Here is a 19,957-nt window from a genome sequence, read left to right on the forward strand (position 1 = left end):
AATACTAGTTTCTATTCATGAGTTATTTACAGAGTTGACTTTGTTTTCTAATAAACTCCTTTGTGGGGTAAACACCTAGAAGTTATTTACTTCATAATATATGGCTCTCTTAATAAGGATAGTAAAGACTAAACGTTATAAGATGTGAGAAAAATTTCAGAGCCTGAGGTAATTCCTGAATGGAGCACTACTGTACAATGTAAAAGGGAACCAAAGATTAGCATCAATAATTTGCAACTTGGCAAACCATTTTGCTTTAAAAATTTTTACCCTTCTTGAATGGTTTAAGGAAATGTTAAAATATCCTAGAAACCTGGCCCCCAATATATGTATTTTCAGGAAACAGAATTAAAACTAAGAAAATTACTCTGATTGTCACAGTATCTACTAAGCACTGTATTTCTCTCCAGCCCACATGTTCCATGAAAGTACAAACGGGAATGTTAGTTTGAATCTTGATTCCAATTTAAACTATTCACAATTACCTAAAAATAAGAGAAATAAGTTTTAGGAAACTTAAATTGAACTTACAGACTCTTACCAAAATGACCTTTTATTTGCTACATAAATAGTGAGTGGCAGTTCATGGCACTTGGTACTTTGTCCAGACATGAAAGACGGCTTATGAAATCAGTAAATGCCATTTTGAAAAGGGTCTTCTTTCATAAATTCAAGGTAGGCCTATTCAGCACAATCCAATACTGTCCCCTCAGTACTTTATAAGTGGAATTTTCTTCTATTTGTATCCATTTCCCGGGGCTGAAAATTAGAGGGAAAAAAAAAAAGAAAAGAAGAGAATGTATAGGTAGCAGTGCTTTAAAAAACAAAACAAAACAAAAAAACCTTTGGGTTTGTCTCAGACTGAATTTAAGTCTTCAGGTCTAATAGTAAAAAGTGTTGGAAGTTACTGCTGTAATATGTGTATATAATATATATAACATTTTAAAGTCATACTTATAAATGAAATATTTCTTATTAGGTAATGTGTTTTAAAGTATAAAAGTTTTCATTTATGATTTAAAATGATCTCCAAACTTCTATAAAACCTCTACCAATAATTCTCAAGCATGCAGCAGAATCAGTATAACATGGGCTCAGACTGTTGGCCCACTCCCTAAATTACTCGTCCAGCAGGTCTGTGGCCCAACAGCCTGCCTTCATAACAGGTTCTTAGGTGATGCTTCTGGTCCCACTTTGAGAACCACGGATCTTTAGGGATATTTCAGATGAACTATGGTTAATCTCCAAACCAGACCACTTTATCAGAGACTGGTTCCTTCTAGCGTGTGGAAAGAAATTCACAAGCATACTTTGTATAAACACCCAAAGCTTAAAGTACATGGTTTTACTCTCATTCCATCCTTTTAAAATTCTCTAAATGGCTTTTCATAGAGTAAGCACATACCTTATGGACCCATTCATATTCTCCATATTTAGAATCAAAGGTTCCTTTCTGAAGAGATCGTAATTTTAAGGTAAAACGTGGTCCAAGTTCCTGAATTCCCACTTTCTTTTCACTCTTGAATATGTATCTTCAAAGATAAGAATTAAGGAAATTAGTCTGATGAACCCAATTGTTATTTCTTTAATATGACAGTTTGAACATTAGAAAACAGGTTTATGTACAATATGTATTTCATGATTGAAGTCAAAGTCCAAGGAGTTGAAGTACTTTTCTCACCTGTGGAATCTGAAGAAGATATAGTCCCGCTGATTGTGGAATGTGGCAACTTGCCTTCCAATAAATTGAGGATTATGGGGAAAGAGAGATGCAAACATACGTCCAACAGAATGACCCAGTCGTGTTGTAAAATTGTTCAAAATTATTTCAGGAATGTGTTCTGTGGGTTCCTTGCCTCTTCTCTAGAAAAACGATGAAAAATCAATAACGATCTCATAGTGATTTCAAATTTTGGAATTTACATGACATTGAAACATTTTAGTTATCTTCATGACAGACTACTACAGATGGCTTAATCAAATCCATGAAATAAGATGTATCTAAAATTAATATGCAGTGAATGCACCCAAAAGAAAGTCCTACTAAAAAGTGACGTTTCATAGTAATGAAGGCTATTGCTTGTCTGCCATAACCCAATTACATTCTCACAAGAAAACGGTCAGTACACAAAACTGTCGCTTTAACCAGAAGAGCAAATACCATTATTAAAATCAATTAGATCTATAGGTTATAGCATTTATTAATCAAATACTGTGAGGAGACCAATGCCAATCAAGCAATGCATAAAACTTACCTTAATTTCTTTACGCAGACGAACACTGCTCATTTTAAAATGAGCAGTTGGGCCATTTGGCAAGTGACTCAGAATTAATCCATCTGTTCACAAAGCTAAGAACACACTGAACTCTGTAATCTACATCTTAAATTGTTTAAATAGTTCTTTGTATGCCCAAAGGCTCCTGAATGTAGCTAGGTAAACAGGTGGGTGCATGTATTCGTCTGGCTTAACAGGAGATTTTCTTACCATACCCAAAACTAGACACATAAGTCAACTTAAGTCTTTAAGAAAAATAGATTAACCTATAGCAGTCCTATTTTTTCTCTTCACAATGTGATAAATAGCTCATCACTCTCAGTGGTGTATGTTTGGCATTCACCAGACGTAGGTGAAAAGAGCTAAAATCCACTACTCTAATACTCTTAACAGGAATAAAAAAGGATGATACTCTAGCACAACTGTAGTACTGCAAATGGAATATAAGTTTACCTCCATGTTCAGAGTTTTTATAACCCTTAAAAGGTACACTTTCATACGTATACATTTTATACATTTGTAAGGTTTTGAATGCAGTTTTGAATATCATCCTACAAGACCTGAGACAGACTCTCTTCTGGAAATCAAGGTTATTAGTGTTCTCAAGAGACTAGCTCTTAATTCTTGGGGTTACTTTACCACAGTTTAAAATCAACCAATTAACCACTTACTGACTCTATCACAAACAGAATTAGGCTATACACGCTACAAACGAAGTATAAGACCTACAAATCAGTAGGGTTAGCAGCCCAAGGACTTTAAAAGTTTGGAATGTGGCTAAACTATACAATATACCTCATGTCTTTGTAGCACAACTTGATTCTTTCAAATACTTAACCTTAAAAGGAGGTCAGAATTAGACTGTTTTAAGTTTATCTGCACACAATATGAGTTTTATAAAACAGATGTTGCCATCTTTAAAAGCTATCAACATTCTCCTATTCATCTACTAAATTGGAAACTGGTGGTTATCACCAACTTCCTGCTCCCATCAAATCCTATTTAATGCTTTTACTTCGTAAGTTCCTCCCTTCTACAGCTTCCTCTTTACCCCATATTGTTATTGTCTTGAGGTCCCTGAGATTTTCCACCCAGATGAGGTTAAAACAGTATCTTGCTTGGTCTGACCTCTCTCTCACCATTTCAAGTACATCTTCTAATACAGACTAAATCAAGTTGGATTTAGGCCTTGGTTCTGTAAGTAATAAGGTATGGGACTTAGCTGTGTCATTGTATCTGTACCATAGTTTCTTATGTGCTAAGTGAAAAACTAGATTTGATAGCTGTAGCTTATTATTTCAAACTGCTCTCACCAGATTCATCTATAGGTTGAAGACATCGGCATAGCACTCATACTGTGGCTCCAAGCTACCTTTCTAACCTGCTGTCTCCCCATATTGTTTCCTAGCTGGTAGACACTGACAGAGTCTCTCACACACCATGTTAAATCCTATATGGTTTTTGGTCATGCTATTTCAAATATCTGCAATATTTTACTTATCCATTAAGGCCCACTTCAAATGCCACCTCTTTTTACAGTCAAAATTAAGCTCTAAATATTCTTAGCTCTCACTGTTACTTACTATAGCACTTGTCATTTATTTTGAGTTGTAGTCACGTGAAATGCCTTTCTTCCCAACAAGTCCACTGACTCTAAGATAGATCTATTTGACATACTAGTGCCTTCTACACAGCAGGTTATCAGTAAATGTTTGAATTTTTTCCTTCCCTTCAAGGACTCACCAAAAGTTCAACCTCATGAGGTACAGCCAAAAGTATTTCTGTATCATTTGCACATCAAAAAAAATCATAAAATCTTAAGGGGGTTAAGAGAGGTAGAAGTCATTTCTTTCAACCTAAGTCAAGGCTTGAATCCTTTCCAGAAAATTCCCACTAAATCGTGGTTTGTATCAAAAGAAACTACATGGAGTTCCCTGGTGGTGCAGTGGTTAAGAATCTGCCTGCCAGTGCAGGGTACATGGGTTCAGTCCCTGGTCTGGGAAGATCCTGCATGCTGCAGAGCAACTAAGCCCATGTGCTGCAACTGCTGCAGCCCACGCCTAGAGCCCGTGCAACAAGAGAAGCCACTGCAATAAGCCCCTGCACCACAAAGAAGAGTAGACCCCACTGGCCACAGCTACAGAAAGCCTGTGCGAAGCAACGAACACCCAAAGCAGCCAAAAAAAAAAAAAAAAAAAAAGCCACAGGATTCAGGAGAGAACAGAGTGACGTGAGAAGTCACAAAAACCAAAAACGAAACCCCCAAAACCTACAAAACCCAAACATCAATTCCCAAGTACCTGCACTGTACAAAAGGCTTTATGTTATTGCTAATCTCTAACAAACCATACAAAAAAGGAGTCATCCTGATTTTAGTAACGAGGAAAAGTTTTCAGAAGAGTCAGGTAGATGCACCCAAGTTTCAGTGCTACATGGCAGTCGATCTCAACTTGGGTGGGGCTATACCTGAGCCCAAAACTCTTGACTGGTAATTTCCATTTAGAAATGTGTAGAGGCATTTTGCTATGACTGATGTGAAAGTTATTTTGTTATGATTGACTCAAAGGCCAGGAATGTAAAACACCCTATAAGCTGCCAAGAGCACAAAGCAAATACTTATCCTACCTCAAATTTCCATTTAGAAATAATGCATAGAGGAAGTCTGTCTCTCCAGAAAAAGCCTTCATGCTTCCCACTGCGCCACAATTAGTAAAATGCCTAGTATAGGCCAGGCGCTATGCCTTGGAAACATAATACAATTAATATGATCCTTGTGGGAACCCTAAAGATAGGTATTATTCCCTATATTTAAAATATGAGGAAACTGAATGACTAAAAACTTGACTAAATTCACAAAAATAGCAAATAATGAACTCTGAATTTGATATCATATCTGCCTGACCCAAAGCCACAAGGCTACTGGTAGGATAACTGATGAAGTTCTTTTCTAGAGTAAATCAAAAATTTTTACCCCTATAAATTTTCACCATATGGCACACAGTGGCCCTTCCTATTGTCAATATATCTTTAGACAGCTGTCTTATTCCCACTTTCTTATTTTCAGGCTGGATATCTTCAATTCTTTCAACTTTTCTCCAAGTGTCATCATTAGGAATCATGATGTTATTTGTGAGCCCATGTTAAGTCTAGGAATCACCACTATTTCTATTAGATGCTTACAAATTATTCTTCCTTTAATTCTACATTTTGGGGGGTGGGGATCATGGCAAAAATTAGCCACTAAGTCCTCTTTCCCCTTCCTTCCTCCATTTACCTCTCTCATATCTTCCTCAGAGTAGTATAGCCTCATTTACAAGTTTCTGCAGATATTCTTTGCCTTATCTTACAATCTCTTTATCCAAGATGGACTTCCAGTCCCCCTTACCAATGTCCTTATTAGTCTGAAGATCATTCTATGTGATCAAGCAAATCAAGAGATTTGTTTTCCTAGTGTCTTTCACTGATACTTTGACATAAGCTGCATTACTAGATGTTAATCAGAAAAGAAAATGTCTTTGAAATTATAAAAATTAACATCCAGGCAGAATTATACTTATAAAACTTTTAATCATTAGGACTTTTTAAAAACTGCTGCATAATTCTGTATCCAAAAAATTACAATCTTGGGATACACACACAAGTATGTATGTACGGTAGTCCCTCAGTATCTGTGGGGAAATGGTTCCAGGACCCACCATGGATACCAGACTCCAAAGATGCTCAAGTCCCTTATATAAATTGGCATAGTAGAAAAGCCCTCCAACTTTTAATCCATGGTTGGTTGAACCTACAGACGCAGAACGTGTGGATAGGGAGGGCAGACTGTATACATATGTTTACCTGAATAGGAGTAAGCAATTTCACATTTGGATTACTTAACTAGCCTAATTATTTCCTTAAATCAGGTCTGTGTACTGATGGTACCTTAATTTCCTGATGGTTAACTTACCCTCTAAGGTGTCCAATATGGTAAACAGAAAAATATTAATACATTTTGTGTAAAAAGACAACACAATATTATAAAGTAAAGAGAATATAAGCTTTCTAAAGGCAAGAGATGAATAGAATGTTTACTGAATTGATGAATGCTTGCTTCTTAGCAAAGAGTTACTAGCAGGCTTGCTAGTAATGAAATGATAGATTTTTAACTGCCAAAAATAGAGGAACACAGACCTTGCCACCTTATTTTGGGAGGGTAGTTTTAAAAAGGCAACATCTACCTTAAAAACAGACCTCTTCTGAAACAGTTAAGTATTCAAGAGGTTTTTGTTACTTTGTTACAGTAATTCACAATCCGGCCTGACCAACAATACACCACAATACAAAATCTGAAAAGCCTCTGAAAAGCAACTGGTGCAGGTGGATAATGGATAAATGGAGAGTGGATAATGTCTTTAACTTATACTGAAAACAATAAAAGCCATAAAAGTTATTTAGATTTTAAAAAACAGCTTGTAAACCATTATTTTTTAAAAAGCAGTGTTCGTTGATTTTAAAAAAATGTTATCCTGGCAGCAGGGAGTACTGTCCCCATTGTTTATAAAGCCTTAATAATCTTATTTTAATACTTTTGACTCATTCAATTAGCCATCTTTAACGTTACTGAGTTCATGGGCCACCATGCGATGAGTGAGTAAAACAACAGCAATGACAAAAACAAATCTAGGCATCCTTTACATGATTTCTTATCTCACAACAGGAAGAAACACCTAGGGTTTAGGTAACATATTCTTCCTCAGATCTGTGATTCATGGTAAAAGGATAGATAATTCTTGCCATCTGATACACTAGTTAATACATAACATGGGCCCAAATACCTACTGCAAAAATGCAATCCTATGATACCACCTCTGGCAACATAAAATCTAGCCATATCAAACAGTTGCAGATCCCCAACTGGGCCACCACCTCCATCCCTTCACGCCTCTATCTTTCCAAATGGTTATTTCTGCAGTGGGTACTCTTCCTCTGCCTTACTCACCTCATTCGCCCATAGACAGGGTTTAAGCACCTTTTCCTGTCAAGCACTTCCTCCCTGATATCCCCGTGGCAGATTTTACCAGAGTTGGCACTGTATCTTGTATCTGTCTTTAATTGTACTATCCACACTATATTTTTGTTTGTTTACATGTCTATTTTCTACTAGATTATGAATTCCCTGAAGCTGACTCTCTTGTTTATCTCTCCACCTTTCACTAACAATTAAAATAATGTCTTGCTTATAGCATGTGCTTAATGAATACTTGCTGAATGAAAAGGAAAAATTAACTCATAGAATCCTGAATAGAGATACATAATTCTCTGGTTTAAAAACAGTATGTTCTGAAAGTTACAGGGAACATTTCCTTATTCTTTTAAATATATCTTAAAAGGGGCTGAAGGTGAGACAGAAAAACATCCTTAAAAAAACAAAGGATACTTGGTATTTTACGATCTTCATTAATAACAATCAGGTCTGTGAAATCTCTTGAGATGCACTGTGGAATAATTTTTTTCAGAGCCAGTCCTCTTCTGTAATAAACATGTGAGTTTGGTATAACTGTGGAGAGCTGTTCACAGAGTCGTACTGTTCTCTATAAAACAAAATAACAAAAATTCTCAAAAGTGAAAAAATACAAATCTACATGGCATATATTTATAAGGAAAGAAGTAATTATTATAAGAGTGTTATTAATAGAAAGCAAGGATAGGGAAGAAATGAAATCTTAACAATGTTTCATCCTTCATCAAAGGCTGAACAACCTAAAGCAGTGGTTTTCAACTAGGAACAATTTTGCCATCAAGGGCTATTTGGCAACATTTTTGGTGGTTATGACTGGTAGTAGTGGTGGGGATTGGCTGCTACTGGTATCTAGTGGATAGAGGCCAGAGATACTGCTAAACATCCTGTAATGAACAGGACAATCTGTATAATAAAAAATCATCCAGCCCAAAATATTAATAGTGCTGAGGCTGAGAAAGCCTATCCTAAAGAATCATGCTTAGTGAACCTATATCACATCACCAGTACATTTTATTTAGCTTATTTACAGGCATTATCTAAAACAATTACTAATAACTCTTCCGAATAGTTCTTTTAAATAAGTAATGTAAGAAAATTAAGAATTCAAGAACTATACTAATTGATATGTTTACCCCATGAGGTCTATCTGATGTAGTGATGAGAATCTTGGGAGAAGTTTGTTTGTTGAAGTAAGAAGCAAATTCATCTGTAGATTCATCATAAGCAACCTGAAAACAGAAAGAGATAATTTTATATCAAACACTCTACTGGGCCAGCATGTTAAAAGTAGTTCCAATGGGATTCTATAACACTGACTACCTAGCTGACTGGTGACTTAAAGAGGGTCCAGGAGGGACTTAGGTTAATGGCAACAGGAAGAAGTTGGGTAACTTTCTATCTGAAGAATACTAATATAAAACTGGAAAAAAAAATTGTCAAAAACAATTTTAAGACACAAAATGAGATGCATTTCTTCTTGAAAAATGGATACATCTGTGGGCAAGAACATCAAGAATCTTGCCTAGAGCTATTCCATTTCCTCTATCAACCTGGTTGGTGAAAACAGTAACTTTACCAACTTCAGGACTGATGGTAGGCGAGAACCAGCAATCCTGGATCCAGAGGTGGTGGGCCTAATTCAAGGAGGGGCAGGTGTGAAGACTAGCTTTGCCAGTCCAAGGTTACAGGCCCAGTTCAGGGTAGGTGCGGACCAGCCAAAAATTTAAATGAGAGCTCTGGAAGTAAAAATCATAGAGGGACTGACATAATCTCTCCCCAAATCCCTGACTGACAGCTACACTACATATGAGAGAGACCCGAGAAGCCAGTACATCTGAAAGGTAAGGGAAACTTGAGAAGTGGCTACAACTTTGAATGCATTCCTCAATCTCCACACACAGCTGAGCTGGCAGAGGGTATATAATGTCTTAGGGGCTCATGGTGTCACAACACAACCTCTACCCAAATAACTGGCTGACCATCAAGCCACACAAACAGTGTCCCCACAACCTCTAGGGAGGCAAGTTAAAAATAACAAACTGAGTCGTAACATAATGCTACTGTCAGACAGATTCCAGTTTAAGTCCAGATAAGTTACTAAAACAAAAAGAATCAATAACCCTTAAAACATAAAACAATCCAGAGTTACTGCAATATGTTTTCTAAAATGTCTAATTTTCAACCAAAATATCAGATATGCAAAGAAACAGAAAAGTATTGACTTACAATCAGGAAAACAGAAGTCAATAAAAACTGAGTGGGCCCAGATGTTGAATTTAGTGAAAATTTCAAAGCAGCCATAACAAATATATTCAAGGAATTAACAGGCTTAATCTAAGATGCAGAAGAATCAATAAACCTGAAAATAGATTAATAAGTATCCAATCTGAAGAATGGAGAACATAATCATAGCAAAAGGAGCAAAGCAACAGAAACTTTTTAGGACACAACCATTTCAACAGTGTGTGAGAAAAGGAAGTCCCTAAAGGAGAGAAGAAGGCAGGGGGAAAAAAAAAAACATTTGAAGAACTAATGGATGACAAACTAACTTACAGGTCCAAACTCAACAAACCTTCAGTAAAATAAAAAGAAAGAACAATACCTAAACACATCAGTGTCAAACTGGTAAAAGCCAAAAACAGAGAAAATTTTGGAAGAAATAAGAAAAAATAAATCATGTACAGGAGAACAATGATTATTAACGGCTGGTTTCTCAAAAGCAATAATGAAGGTCAAAATGCAATGGAACAAGTTCAAAGTACCAGAAGAAGAAAAAAATCAACCAAGGATTCTATATCCCACAAAGTTCTTTCAAAAATGAAGGCAAAATAAACACTTTCAGATAAACAAAAACTGAGATAATCAGCTATTAGACCTGCTATAAAAACAAAGGCTTAAGAAAATCCTACAAGCTGAAAGAGGATGATACCAGATGGTAACTCCGATCCAGAGGCAGGAAAGGAGCACTGTAAATAGGTAACGATAAAGGTAAACATAAAAGATTTTGTGGGTGTGTTGTGTGTGTACACTTAATTTCTTACCAAAAAACAAGGCTGTTTAAGGAGTAATCACAACACGGGGTTTATAACATAGACATATGTAATATATAACAATATGTGCTGACAATAATAGTATGAATAAGAGTGGATATCATGAAGCTATACTGGTGCAAACTTGCTGTATTTTACCAGAATTGTGTCAGTATGTACTTCAAGTATATTGTGATAAATCATTCTCCAGAATAGATCTTATGCTAGGAAATAAACTCTAGGACATTTCTTTGACAAGGACTGAAATCAAACAAAATATGTCCCAAACCACAATAAAACTGAATTAGAAATCAACAGCAGAAAGGAATCTGGGAAATCCTCAAATATTTGGAAATTAAACAAAACACTTCTTGAAAATCCTAAGCCAAAGAAGAAATCACAAGAGAAATTAGAAAATATCTTGAACAGAATGAAAATGAAAACACAACAAAACATACCAAAATGTATGGGATGTGGCTAAAGCAGTGTTTAGGGGGAAACCAGAGCTTTACATGCTTATATTAGGAAAAAAGTATAAAATCAATAATCTAAGCTTCTATCTTAGGAAGCTGCTTACCTGGAAGAGCCATTTGCTCTTCCAGGTAAGCAGAAGGAAAGAAATAATAGGGATCAGGGGGAAAACTGATGAAATAAAAAAATACAGCAAACAAGAAGAAATCATCTTTCATTAAAAGAGGTACTCAGATTTAAACAAAATGAAAGCTACATCTTAAAACTTGGGGGCTATGGCAAAAGTAACTTTTATGACCTTAAATGCTTATAATAAAAAAGATGAAAATGAGCTAATCAAATAAATATAGAATAAACTCAGTGTAAAAGAAATAATAAAGGTAAGAGGAGATATAAAGGAATTAGAAAACAAAGATTCAATAGAGAAAATTAAAGAAAATAGTAGTTTGAAAGAATAACAAAATAGATACATCTCTGGTGAAAAGCCCAAACAAATAAAATTAGGAATGAAAACGGGACACTACTACAGTCATACTCAACACAGATGTACATGTTCTAAGCAAAGTATTAACAAACCAAAACAATATGCTAAGAAGATAAAACATCTTAACTAAATTGGATTTATCCCATGAATACAAGAGGCTTAAGCTTAGAAAACCTATTTAATTTACTACATTAATGCAAGAAAGGAGAAAACTGCATATTCATCTCAATATTTGCAGAAAAAGTACATAAATTATCTTAATATTTGCAGGAAAAGCATTTAACTTTCCACATTCATTCACTAAACAAAAAATCCAGCAAAAAAAGAATAAATGGAATTTCCGTAACTCATAAGGAGAATCTATCACTAATGACACAAACATTAATGATGATACATTGGAAATAGTCTCTTTAAAACCAGTAACATGGCACAGATGTTAATATTGCTTTTTCTATTTATTTGACATTATGCTGGAGGTTCTAGTAAGCACAAAAGAAACTGTTAATGGATTGAAAGTAAGAAACAAAAACTTATTTGCAGAAATGATTATCTAAACATGAAATGAAAACAACATTCAGACAAATTATTAAAAATGAATTTAGGTAAACTACTGGTCAGAAGATCACAATCCAAAAATCAATTGTATTTTTGTAAATCAGCAAATTAAAGTTTTCAAAGAGATGTGATTTACACTAATAAGAAAAAACTGTAAGATACCCAGGAATAACCCTAACAAGATTTATGTGTACAATTTATATGAAGAAAACAATGAAATTCATTGAAATAATTTTCAGTACTTGGCATATCTCTACCAAAACCACGTAGCAAAAAAAGATACTCAACCACTTTAGGAACAGGGAAAATGCAAACTCAAACCACAATGAGATAGTCCTTTATCACTAATCTGAATATACTAGGCATTGGTCAGAATTTGGATGACCAGGAATATTGTTTTTATGCCATGGGAGTGTAAAATGATACAACCACTACTTTGGAAAATATTTTGGCACTTTCATGTGAAGTTGAACATTTATATACCCCATGACCTAACAAATTCTCCCCTGTGTAAATATTTAGGGAAACTTACATTATATGTAACCTCTATTATGTCTTTGATCCCCAATTTATCTCCAGTCATATAGACTTGTTCCATATCTTGTCAATGATAATTCCATCATTCTATCCTTCTAATTGCTCAGGCTAAAAACCTCAATACCATCTTTGAATCCTCTTTTTCTAACACCTCATAGCCTAACTATCAAGAAATTCTTAGCAGCTCTAATTTCAAAATACACCCAGGCCAAAAACCCAAACCTCAGAATCAGACTGATTCTCAGTATTCATTGTAACCACTGTGGTCCCAATCATCGTCACCGTCACCATTATCACCATCACCACCATGATCAGCAGCAGCAGCAGCAGCAGCAGCAGCAGCAGCAGCAGCAACAGCAGCAACAGCAGCAGCAGCAGCAGCAGCAGCAGCAGCAGCAGCAGCATCTCTTTCCTGGATTAGCTTCCTAGCTAGTCTGTTTACCTCTCTGATTGCTTTCTCAGTAAAGCAACCAATTACTTTAAAAAATTAAGTCCAATCACATCATTCCCCTGTTCGAAAGCATCCAATGGCTCCTCATTTCACTAACTATAAAAGCCAAAGTCCTCACAATGGCTAGAAAAGTCACTGATCTGGCCTCTTCCCTTCCCCATACTTTCCTGGCACCTCTTCTACAATCCTCCCTCTTGCTCACTTAATTTCAGCATACTGGATTCCTTACTGTTCCCCCAAAACAAACTAAGCATGTTCCTGCCTTAGAGCTTTTGCCTCTGGCTGTGTCCCCTTATCCTGGATTACCTTCTGCCCAAAAATGGCTAACTTCTTTACATCCTTTAAGTCTTTGCTAAAAGGTCATCTCCTCAATGAAGCCTATCCTAACCACTGTATATAAACTGCAACCCTAACCAACAGAAAAATGGGCAAGAGACATGAACAATTGATTGAAAAGAAAGAAAACATGAAAAGATGTCCAACCTCATTCATAACAAAAGAACAAATTAAAACTACACTGAGATACAATTTCTCACCTATCAGAGTGGAAAAAATTATTTGTAATTATAAAATCTTCAATGAGAGTTTAAAGAGTAACATATTTACTTATATAATCTCAAAGTATCTCCCACGCAAAATACTTATTAAATTCAAAGGGGAAAATAGTTACAGAGGAGAAATCCAAGAGACACCATTTCAATAAGTGACGAAAGTTAATAAAGCCAGTTATGGGAAAATCAACAATATGTGACTCCTGATAAGGGCACTGAAAAAAACAATATCACAACAGTGGTACTCCTGTCAAAAGTACATAAACTAAATATAATCAAACTCATATTAAATGACATTCTGCAAGTACACCTGGTCTGTACTCTTCAAAAATGTCAATGTCATTAAAAGCAAATTCTGAGGAACTGTTCCAAATTAAAGGAGATTAGAGTCATTATAGTGGGAAGAAATGCATGAACTGTGATTTTTCTTTTATGAAAATTGACATCATTGTGACATCTAAATAAGCTGTATAGATCAGATAATAATATTGTATAACAATGTTAACTGTCTAATTTTGGAAACTGTATACTGTGCTTATTAAAAAAAATCAGTTTATAAGTAAAACACACTAAGCATGTAAGAATAAAGGGGCTTATGTCTGCCACTTACTCTCAAACATTTCAGAGAGAATATAAATGAAGACAAAGTGTGACACAACTTAACACTTAGGAAATCCAGGTGAAGTGTGTTTATGAATTCCTACTTATCTATTAAGTGTGAAATTATGCCAAAATAAATAAAATGCAGGCACACACGCACACACATACTCTCTCTCATGCACATCCCTGTATATGTATGTATACGTAAAACTGCAAACTCTCTCTACACCAGGTTGTCCTGAAATTCCTTTACCCTATTTAACTTCAGTAACCTACCATCTACCAACCTACGATAATTTACTTTATTATATTCATTGTTCATCTCTCTTCCTAGAATGTAAGCTCTGGGTCGGCAGAAATTTTGTGTGTATATGTGTGAGTATTTTGTGCACTGATGAATCCCATGTCCCTAAAACAGACCTCCACACATAGCAGGCATTCAAGAAGCATTTGCTAGAAGACTGACTGACCAACTGAGTGAATGAATGGCTATACCAGGAAATATGTGAAAGAATGTTGGTAACAGCATTGTTTGAAAGCAAACAAATATAACAAAAACAAGTTTCCCATACACAAATCAAAGAATATATATACACAAAGTTTTAAAACCTTGATTCTCTCATTGTACTGTTGCAAACTATTTAAATGGAAAATGTGAAAAGTGGAAGTTTATCTTTAAACCAAGAGTTTTATGAGGACACAAAAATACCATCAAATATTATCTTTAGGTGTCAAAATGTCTAACAAATACTACAAAAATCTATAGTAAAAATCTACAGTATGAGGACTGCTTTTCAAATGACTAAAAAACACTGAAACTATTACAGAGATTAAATGACAAGTTTACCTAGGCATAAAATACAATACTTTTCTAGAAAATAAATAATTACTGCCTTTTTCTACAGCATTGTTGGGAAACTCAATTATGAAATAGTCTAAATAAATAATAATAATATGCCAAAATTACAGCTGAATCAGTCCATTATACATCTTCACCAGCTAGTACTTTAAACACTGACATATGAATAAATAATTTATCAAGTGTGGTCATCCAAATTCATTTAAGACTTCTAACATTACCTCTTCATCATTAGGGTCTACTGTGGTTTCATCATACACTCGCTGGTTGTCTATGGTCTTGGGTATAGGCTTTGGTGGAGCCTAAATAAAAGAAAAAAGATTAGGTCTTAGAATAATTTTACATTAATAATTTTGCATCATGGTTGGGGAAGAATAACAGAAATTTGAAAATAATCCAAAAACTCAATCTGTTCCTCATTTCAACACACTGCTACATCAATCCTAATAACAATATTGAGTAAGAGGCTTTTTAATTTTCTGAGCAGACACATGCACACACTGGAAGAACTGCTGACAATAAATAAAATGGCTTAAAACCAGGCAGAAGTAGCAGAGAGAAGAAACTGGGAATCAAAATAATTATTCACAAAGAAGAAAAACATTACATATAATGGAAAAAATAACAAAGGTACATACATATGTGGCTCTGTTCCAATACTTTCGGAAAGCTAGATAACAAAAGCTACAAATCTGTTTATATCTGCTGAGCTAGTAATTCTAGTTTGAGGGATTTATGGTAAAGAATGAAAGGGGGAGCAATTTATACAAAGAAATATGTATTATCACTGTAGTTAGTGGAAATGAACAGTAAATAGGGCAAATGTGCAACAACAGGATAATGACTATGGCATTTCCAACATAATGGAATACCGTTAGGATCAGCAATCATGCACACTCAGCGTAGACCAAAATATTGTGTAAATGAAATGTTAAGGAGAAGGAACACAGAACTGTAACCATACACTGACTAAAACTAATCCAAAATATACGTACACTAACAGAGATGAATATGAACTGACAAACTATTTAGGATTTTTTCATTATTCTATGAAATGAATATTAAGTTTCAAGTAATTTTTTAAAAGAGGCAGTTCTAGGAAGTCATCTTTCAATCCAAAAAACAAGAATGGTGATATTTTCAAACAGTGATCAGCATATTAATTTGCATAAGTGACTGATTATTGAGAGTTAAACAAAGACTAACATTTGATAGGATTCTGCAGGTCAAAACAGTCTCATATTGGCCACTTTCTGTGATTTAACATAATACTTCTAAAGAGAATTCATGAAAAAGAACTGTTTAGTTTGTATGTAGTATATACACAGTCTATATTTTTCCCTTCCTCAAAAATGCTTATCATTTCCCGGTACCTCACATTAAGAGGCAGGAGGGGGGAAAAGTTCAACGTTTTTAAAATTTTGCAAGTATAAACTGTAATCCAGAACTAACTATAAATGAAATGAAAACTTAGCGGTGCAATAATGCAGAAGTACTAAGTAGTTCTTTTAAAATTTTTCAATAGAAAGATTTCACTTTTTGTCAATATCACACAAATAGCCAAATCCTTTCTTGATGCATTATCTCTGCTTTTCTTTGCCATAATCCACTCAGGTATCTCACCCTCCTTCCACTTCCCAGTCTCACTCTTCACAGGTTCATATCCTCAGTGTCAGCTCTCATTCTTACACATCCCAACCCTACCACGGAAGAGGTTCTGTCCAGCCATTCCCCAGGCTTGCATAACAAAGCGCCTTTGCTTCAAGTCAGAAGAGCTCCAGTTACAGGCCTAAACTGGGGGATCTTCCCCATTCCCAGTCAGGGAGATGTGTCTCTGCTTCTCAAACACATAAAGTAAAGCAGAATAAGCAAGTTGAAGTCTACACACCATTTTGAAATTTTGAAAACATGCAAAACATCACTACTGTGTTTACTGTTTAGGGACACAAACATAGTAAAGGTAATAAAGGAAGTGCATGGGAACAATAAAGAGCAATTTCATGAGTGGTTATCTGTTTGTTTTTTTTTGGCTATGCTACTTGTCAAGCAGGATCTTAATTTCCGGACCAGGGATGGAACCCATGCTCCCTGCAGTGCAGGTGCAGAGTCTTCACCACTGCACCACCAAGGAAGTCCCAATGAGTGGTTCTTGGGAGAGGAAAGCAATCAGAAAAAAGTACACAAGAACTTGAACACTATTTGCTAATGCACAGTTTCTTAAGCTGAGTAAAGGACAGAAAGGAGTATGCTGTATTATTTTTATACCATTTTATACATCCGAAATAGTTCACAATAAATTTTAAAAGACAGTGATTCAATGTAAGTAATAGGGAGCACTCCTTAATACCAGACAGAAAGCAGAGGACTAAAAGTTTCATTTACCTTATCACCAAGAGCCTCTCTCTCTTTTTTAAGTTTTTTCTTAGCTGCCAACTTTTCCTAAAGGATTTAAAAAAGAAAAGAACAATACTGAGAAACCACCAGTTATATCACAAACACATACTGAAACGACAAATTACTAATGCTATGAATATTAAACTGAGCAATCTTAAAAATGTATTAAAATAAACATCCTGACTTATATTTTCATACCTGTTATTGTAAACTAAATGAGCGAGTCAATCAATAAGATTTTTCTAACAAAGACCTTGCTCCTTCAAAATACTAATCAAAATTGACAAGTTTAAATATTTAAAATTTCACTAGCTTTACCTTTTACTATAAAGCCTCAAATTAAGTGAAAGTACAAAATGTACAGTTAAACAAGTTAACGAGTTTTTGTTCTTTTGTTTTGCACTCCTAACAAGTTGCATCCTAAAGAAAACCATGGCTATGCTGGTTACTTCTCTTGAAAAGTACTAAAAATACATGGTAACGTAAGGAGTTTTCAGGTTGTTTCCAACCGTAATTTAACCACAAATGCTTATTCTTGCATATCATGAAAATTCACACAATGTTCTTTTTTTCAAATTTTTTAATTAATTAATTAATTAATTATTGGCTGCATTGGGTCTTCATTGCTGCACACTGGCTTTCTCTAGTTGCAGTGATCGGGGGCTACTCCTCGTTGTGGTGCTTGGGCTCCTCATTGCAATTGCTTCTCTTGTTGCAGAGCACCGGCTTTAGGTGTGTGAGCTTCAGTAGTTGCCGCTCACGGGCTCAACAGTTGTGGCTCACGAGCTCTAGAGCACCGGCTCAACAGCTGTGGCACACGGGCTTAGTTGCTCTGTGGCATGTGGGATCTTCCTGGAGCAGAGATCAAACCTGTGTCCCCTGCATTGGCAGGTGGATTCTTAACCACTGCGCAACCTAGGAAGTCCCCACACAATATTCTTTTTACTTGCCTGCTTCCTCTTGCTAGACTTGTTGAGGCCTTGCACTGTGTATTACTTGTCATAAGTGACAAAATTCTATTCGAATAGGCAGAAGGGGCATCTAACCCATTCTGGTGTGCAAGTATGGGGGAAAGATGTCCTAGAAGACTTCTTGGGAGTATAATTGCTAATCCGCGATCTGATGGTGAGGGTCAACAGGCGCTGGGTGTAAAACAAAGAAAAAACTATTTTATATTGTGTGTCAAGTATTCTGTTCAAAAGTCGCCAGAAGTTACAGATTTACAGTACATCTTGCAGGTTCTCGATCACTTTTAAAAGCATATTTTGATTATAAAATATTTGAATAACTAGTGATGGCTTTATTAGAAACAACCTGAAAATTCCTCGCGTTACCATTTATTTTTAACCGTTGTTTAGATGTACATTTTGTATTTTCACTTAACTTGAGCTTTATAGTAAAAGATAAAGCTAATGCAATTTAAAATATTTAAACCTGTAATTTAACCACAAATGAGAACTGTGACCTTGGGCTTTATCTCCTCATATTTGTTTACCTCCAAGATTGGTATGAGTGCTGCCCTGTAAAGAGTAAATCCAATTACTATAAACTTTACAGTCTAACTTCAGTAAGAGTTGCTGCAGGAATCAGAGAAGGATCATTTTGGATGTTTGTATTGCCCGTATTGCAGATTTTAGGACTTAACCAATGTTCTGTGAACAGGGCAAGGCGGAGAGACACGGTGACTTTTGCCCTCTAGGTCTGACTGCGGTCGGGAGGGAGTAATTTTCAATACTAGGAGAGCAAGACTTTTTGCTTTTATTCTCAACCGAGGACCCTAGATAGAGCCGATAAGGAATTCTTGACGCTCAGACAAAAAGCTAAGCCTAGAGAGAGTGTTCCAAAAGCACAGTATGGAGACCCGGACACGGCTGCCTCCTCCCTACCCCTTTCGTATTAAAATACACTGCCTGGGACCCTGGACCGGGGTGACCACGCATATGCAACATCCCACCCCACGGGAGCTAGAGGGACACCGCGCGTGCGCTCTGGCACCTCCGCTCCTCATACCTTCCGCTGCTGCTGTTTCCACCGCGTGAACATTAAGTGTCGCCGTTGTCTGTTCTTAATCTCCGAGATGCTGAAGCCTGGGGGAAAGGCAGCCGCCTTCGGGGGTTGGACTCCGCTTTCCGTCGTCCCATCCTCAGCGACTGCAGCCTCCTGAGGTTCTTCAGTAGCGGCTTTCCGCTTCAGCCCTTTCTTTCCGCTGCTGCCGCTCTTATCCGCGGCCTTCGCCATGGTATTTTTGCTCCTTGCGGTCTGCACGGAAACGGAAGTTGCTTTCTTCTCCCACCCCGGTCCTTAAGCTATTACTTCCGGGGTCGGAAAGTTCTTAAAGGAGAATGTATGTTTCGTGAGTTTTAGAGGTCTCAGAAGGTATTGAAATTTAAGCTTAGAGGAGAGTTCAGGGAGTTTGCCTAGCCGTGTGAACAGTGAAATTATGAGTTGGTGGAATACATTATTGAGGGTTTCTCGTGTACCGAACCCTTAAAACCTAGGAACAAAACAATCTTTGCCGTATAGAGTTTACATTCTGCAAAGAGACTAAAATGAGCTCCTAAATAGTGTGGTAAGCTATTAATATTAAGTAATGCACGGTGTGGAGAAAATGGAATAGGTTAAAAGAAGATGAGAGGATAGATGGGCAGATTACAGCTCTTAAATAGGATTCTCAGAGTGGGCTTCATTATTGAGCAGAGATTTGAAGGAGGCAATGGGGCATACTATGCAGTAATCCTGGGGAAGAGC

General features: G+C 36.1%; 1 protein-coding gene across 1 annotated transcript; it reads right to left on the reverse strand.

The window, feature by feature from the left end:
* Positions 1-443: 443 nt before the first annotated feature.
* On the reverse strand, positions 444-19,488 carry RPF1 (ribosome production factor 1 homolog). Its single transcript, XM_057714899.1, has 9 exons — positions 19,220-19,488; positions 17,198-17,254; positions 15,037-15,117; positions 8,412-8,507; positions 7,696-7,849; positions 2,256-2,338; positions 1,682-1,863; positions 1,406-1,532; positions 444-759 (listed from the first exon to the last, which is right to left on the reverse strand). Exons 1-9 carry the CDS (start codon positions 19,445-19,447, stop codon positions 718-720), a joined length of 1,050 nt encoding a protein of 349 aa, XP_057570882.1. The 5' UTR covers positions 19,448-19,488; the 3' UTR covers positions 444-717.
* Positions 19,489-19,957: the final 469 nt, after the last annotated feature.

The sequence above is a fragment of the Hippopotamus amphibius genome, chromosome 1, assembly GCF_030028045.1.
Source record: "Hippopotamus amphibius kiboko isolate mHipAmp2 chromosome 1, mHipAmp2.hap2, whole genome shotgun sequence".
Classification (NCBI taxonomy): domain Eukaryota; kingdom Metazoa; phylum Chordata; class Mammalia; order Artiodactyla; family Hippopotamidae; genus Hippopotamus; species Hippopotamus amphibius.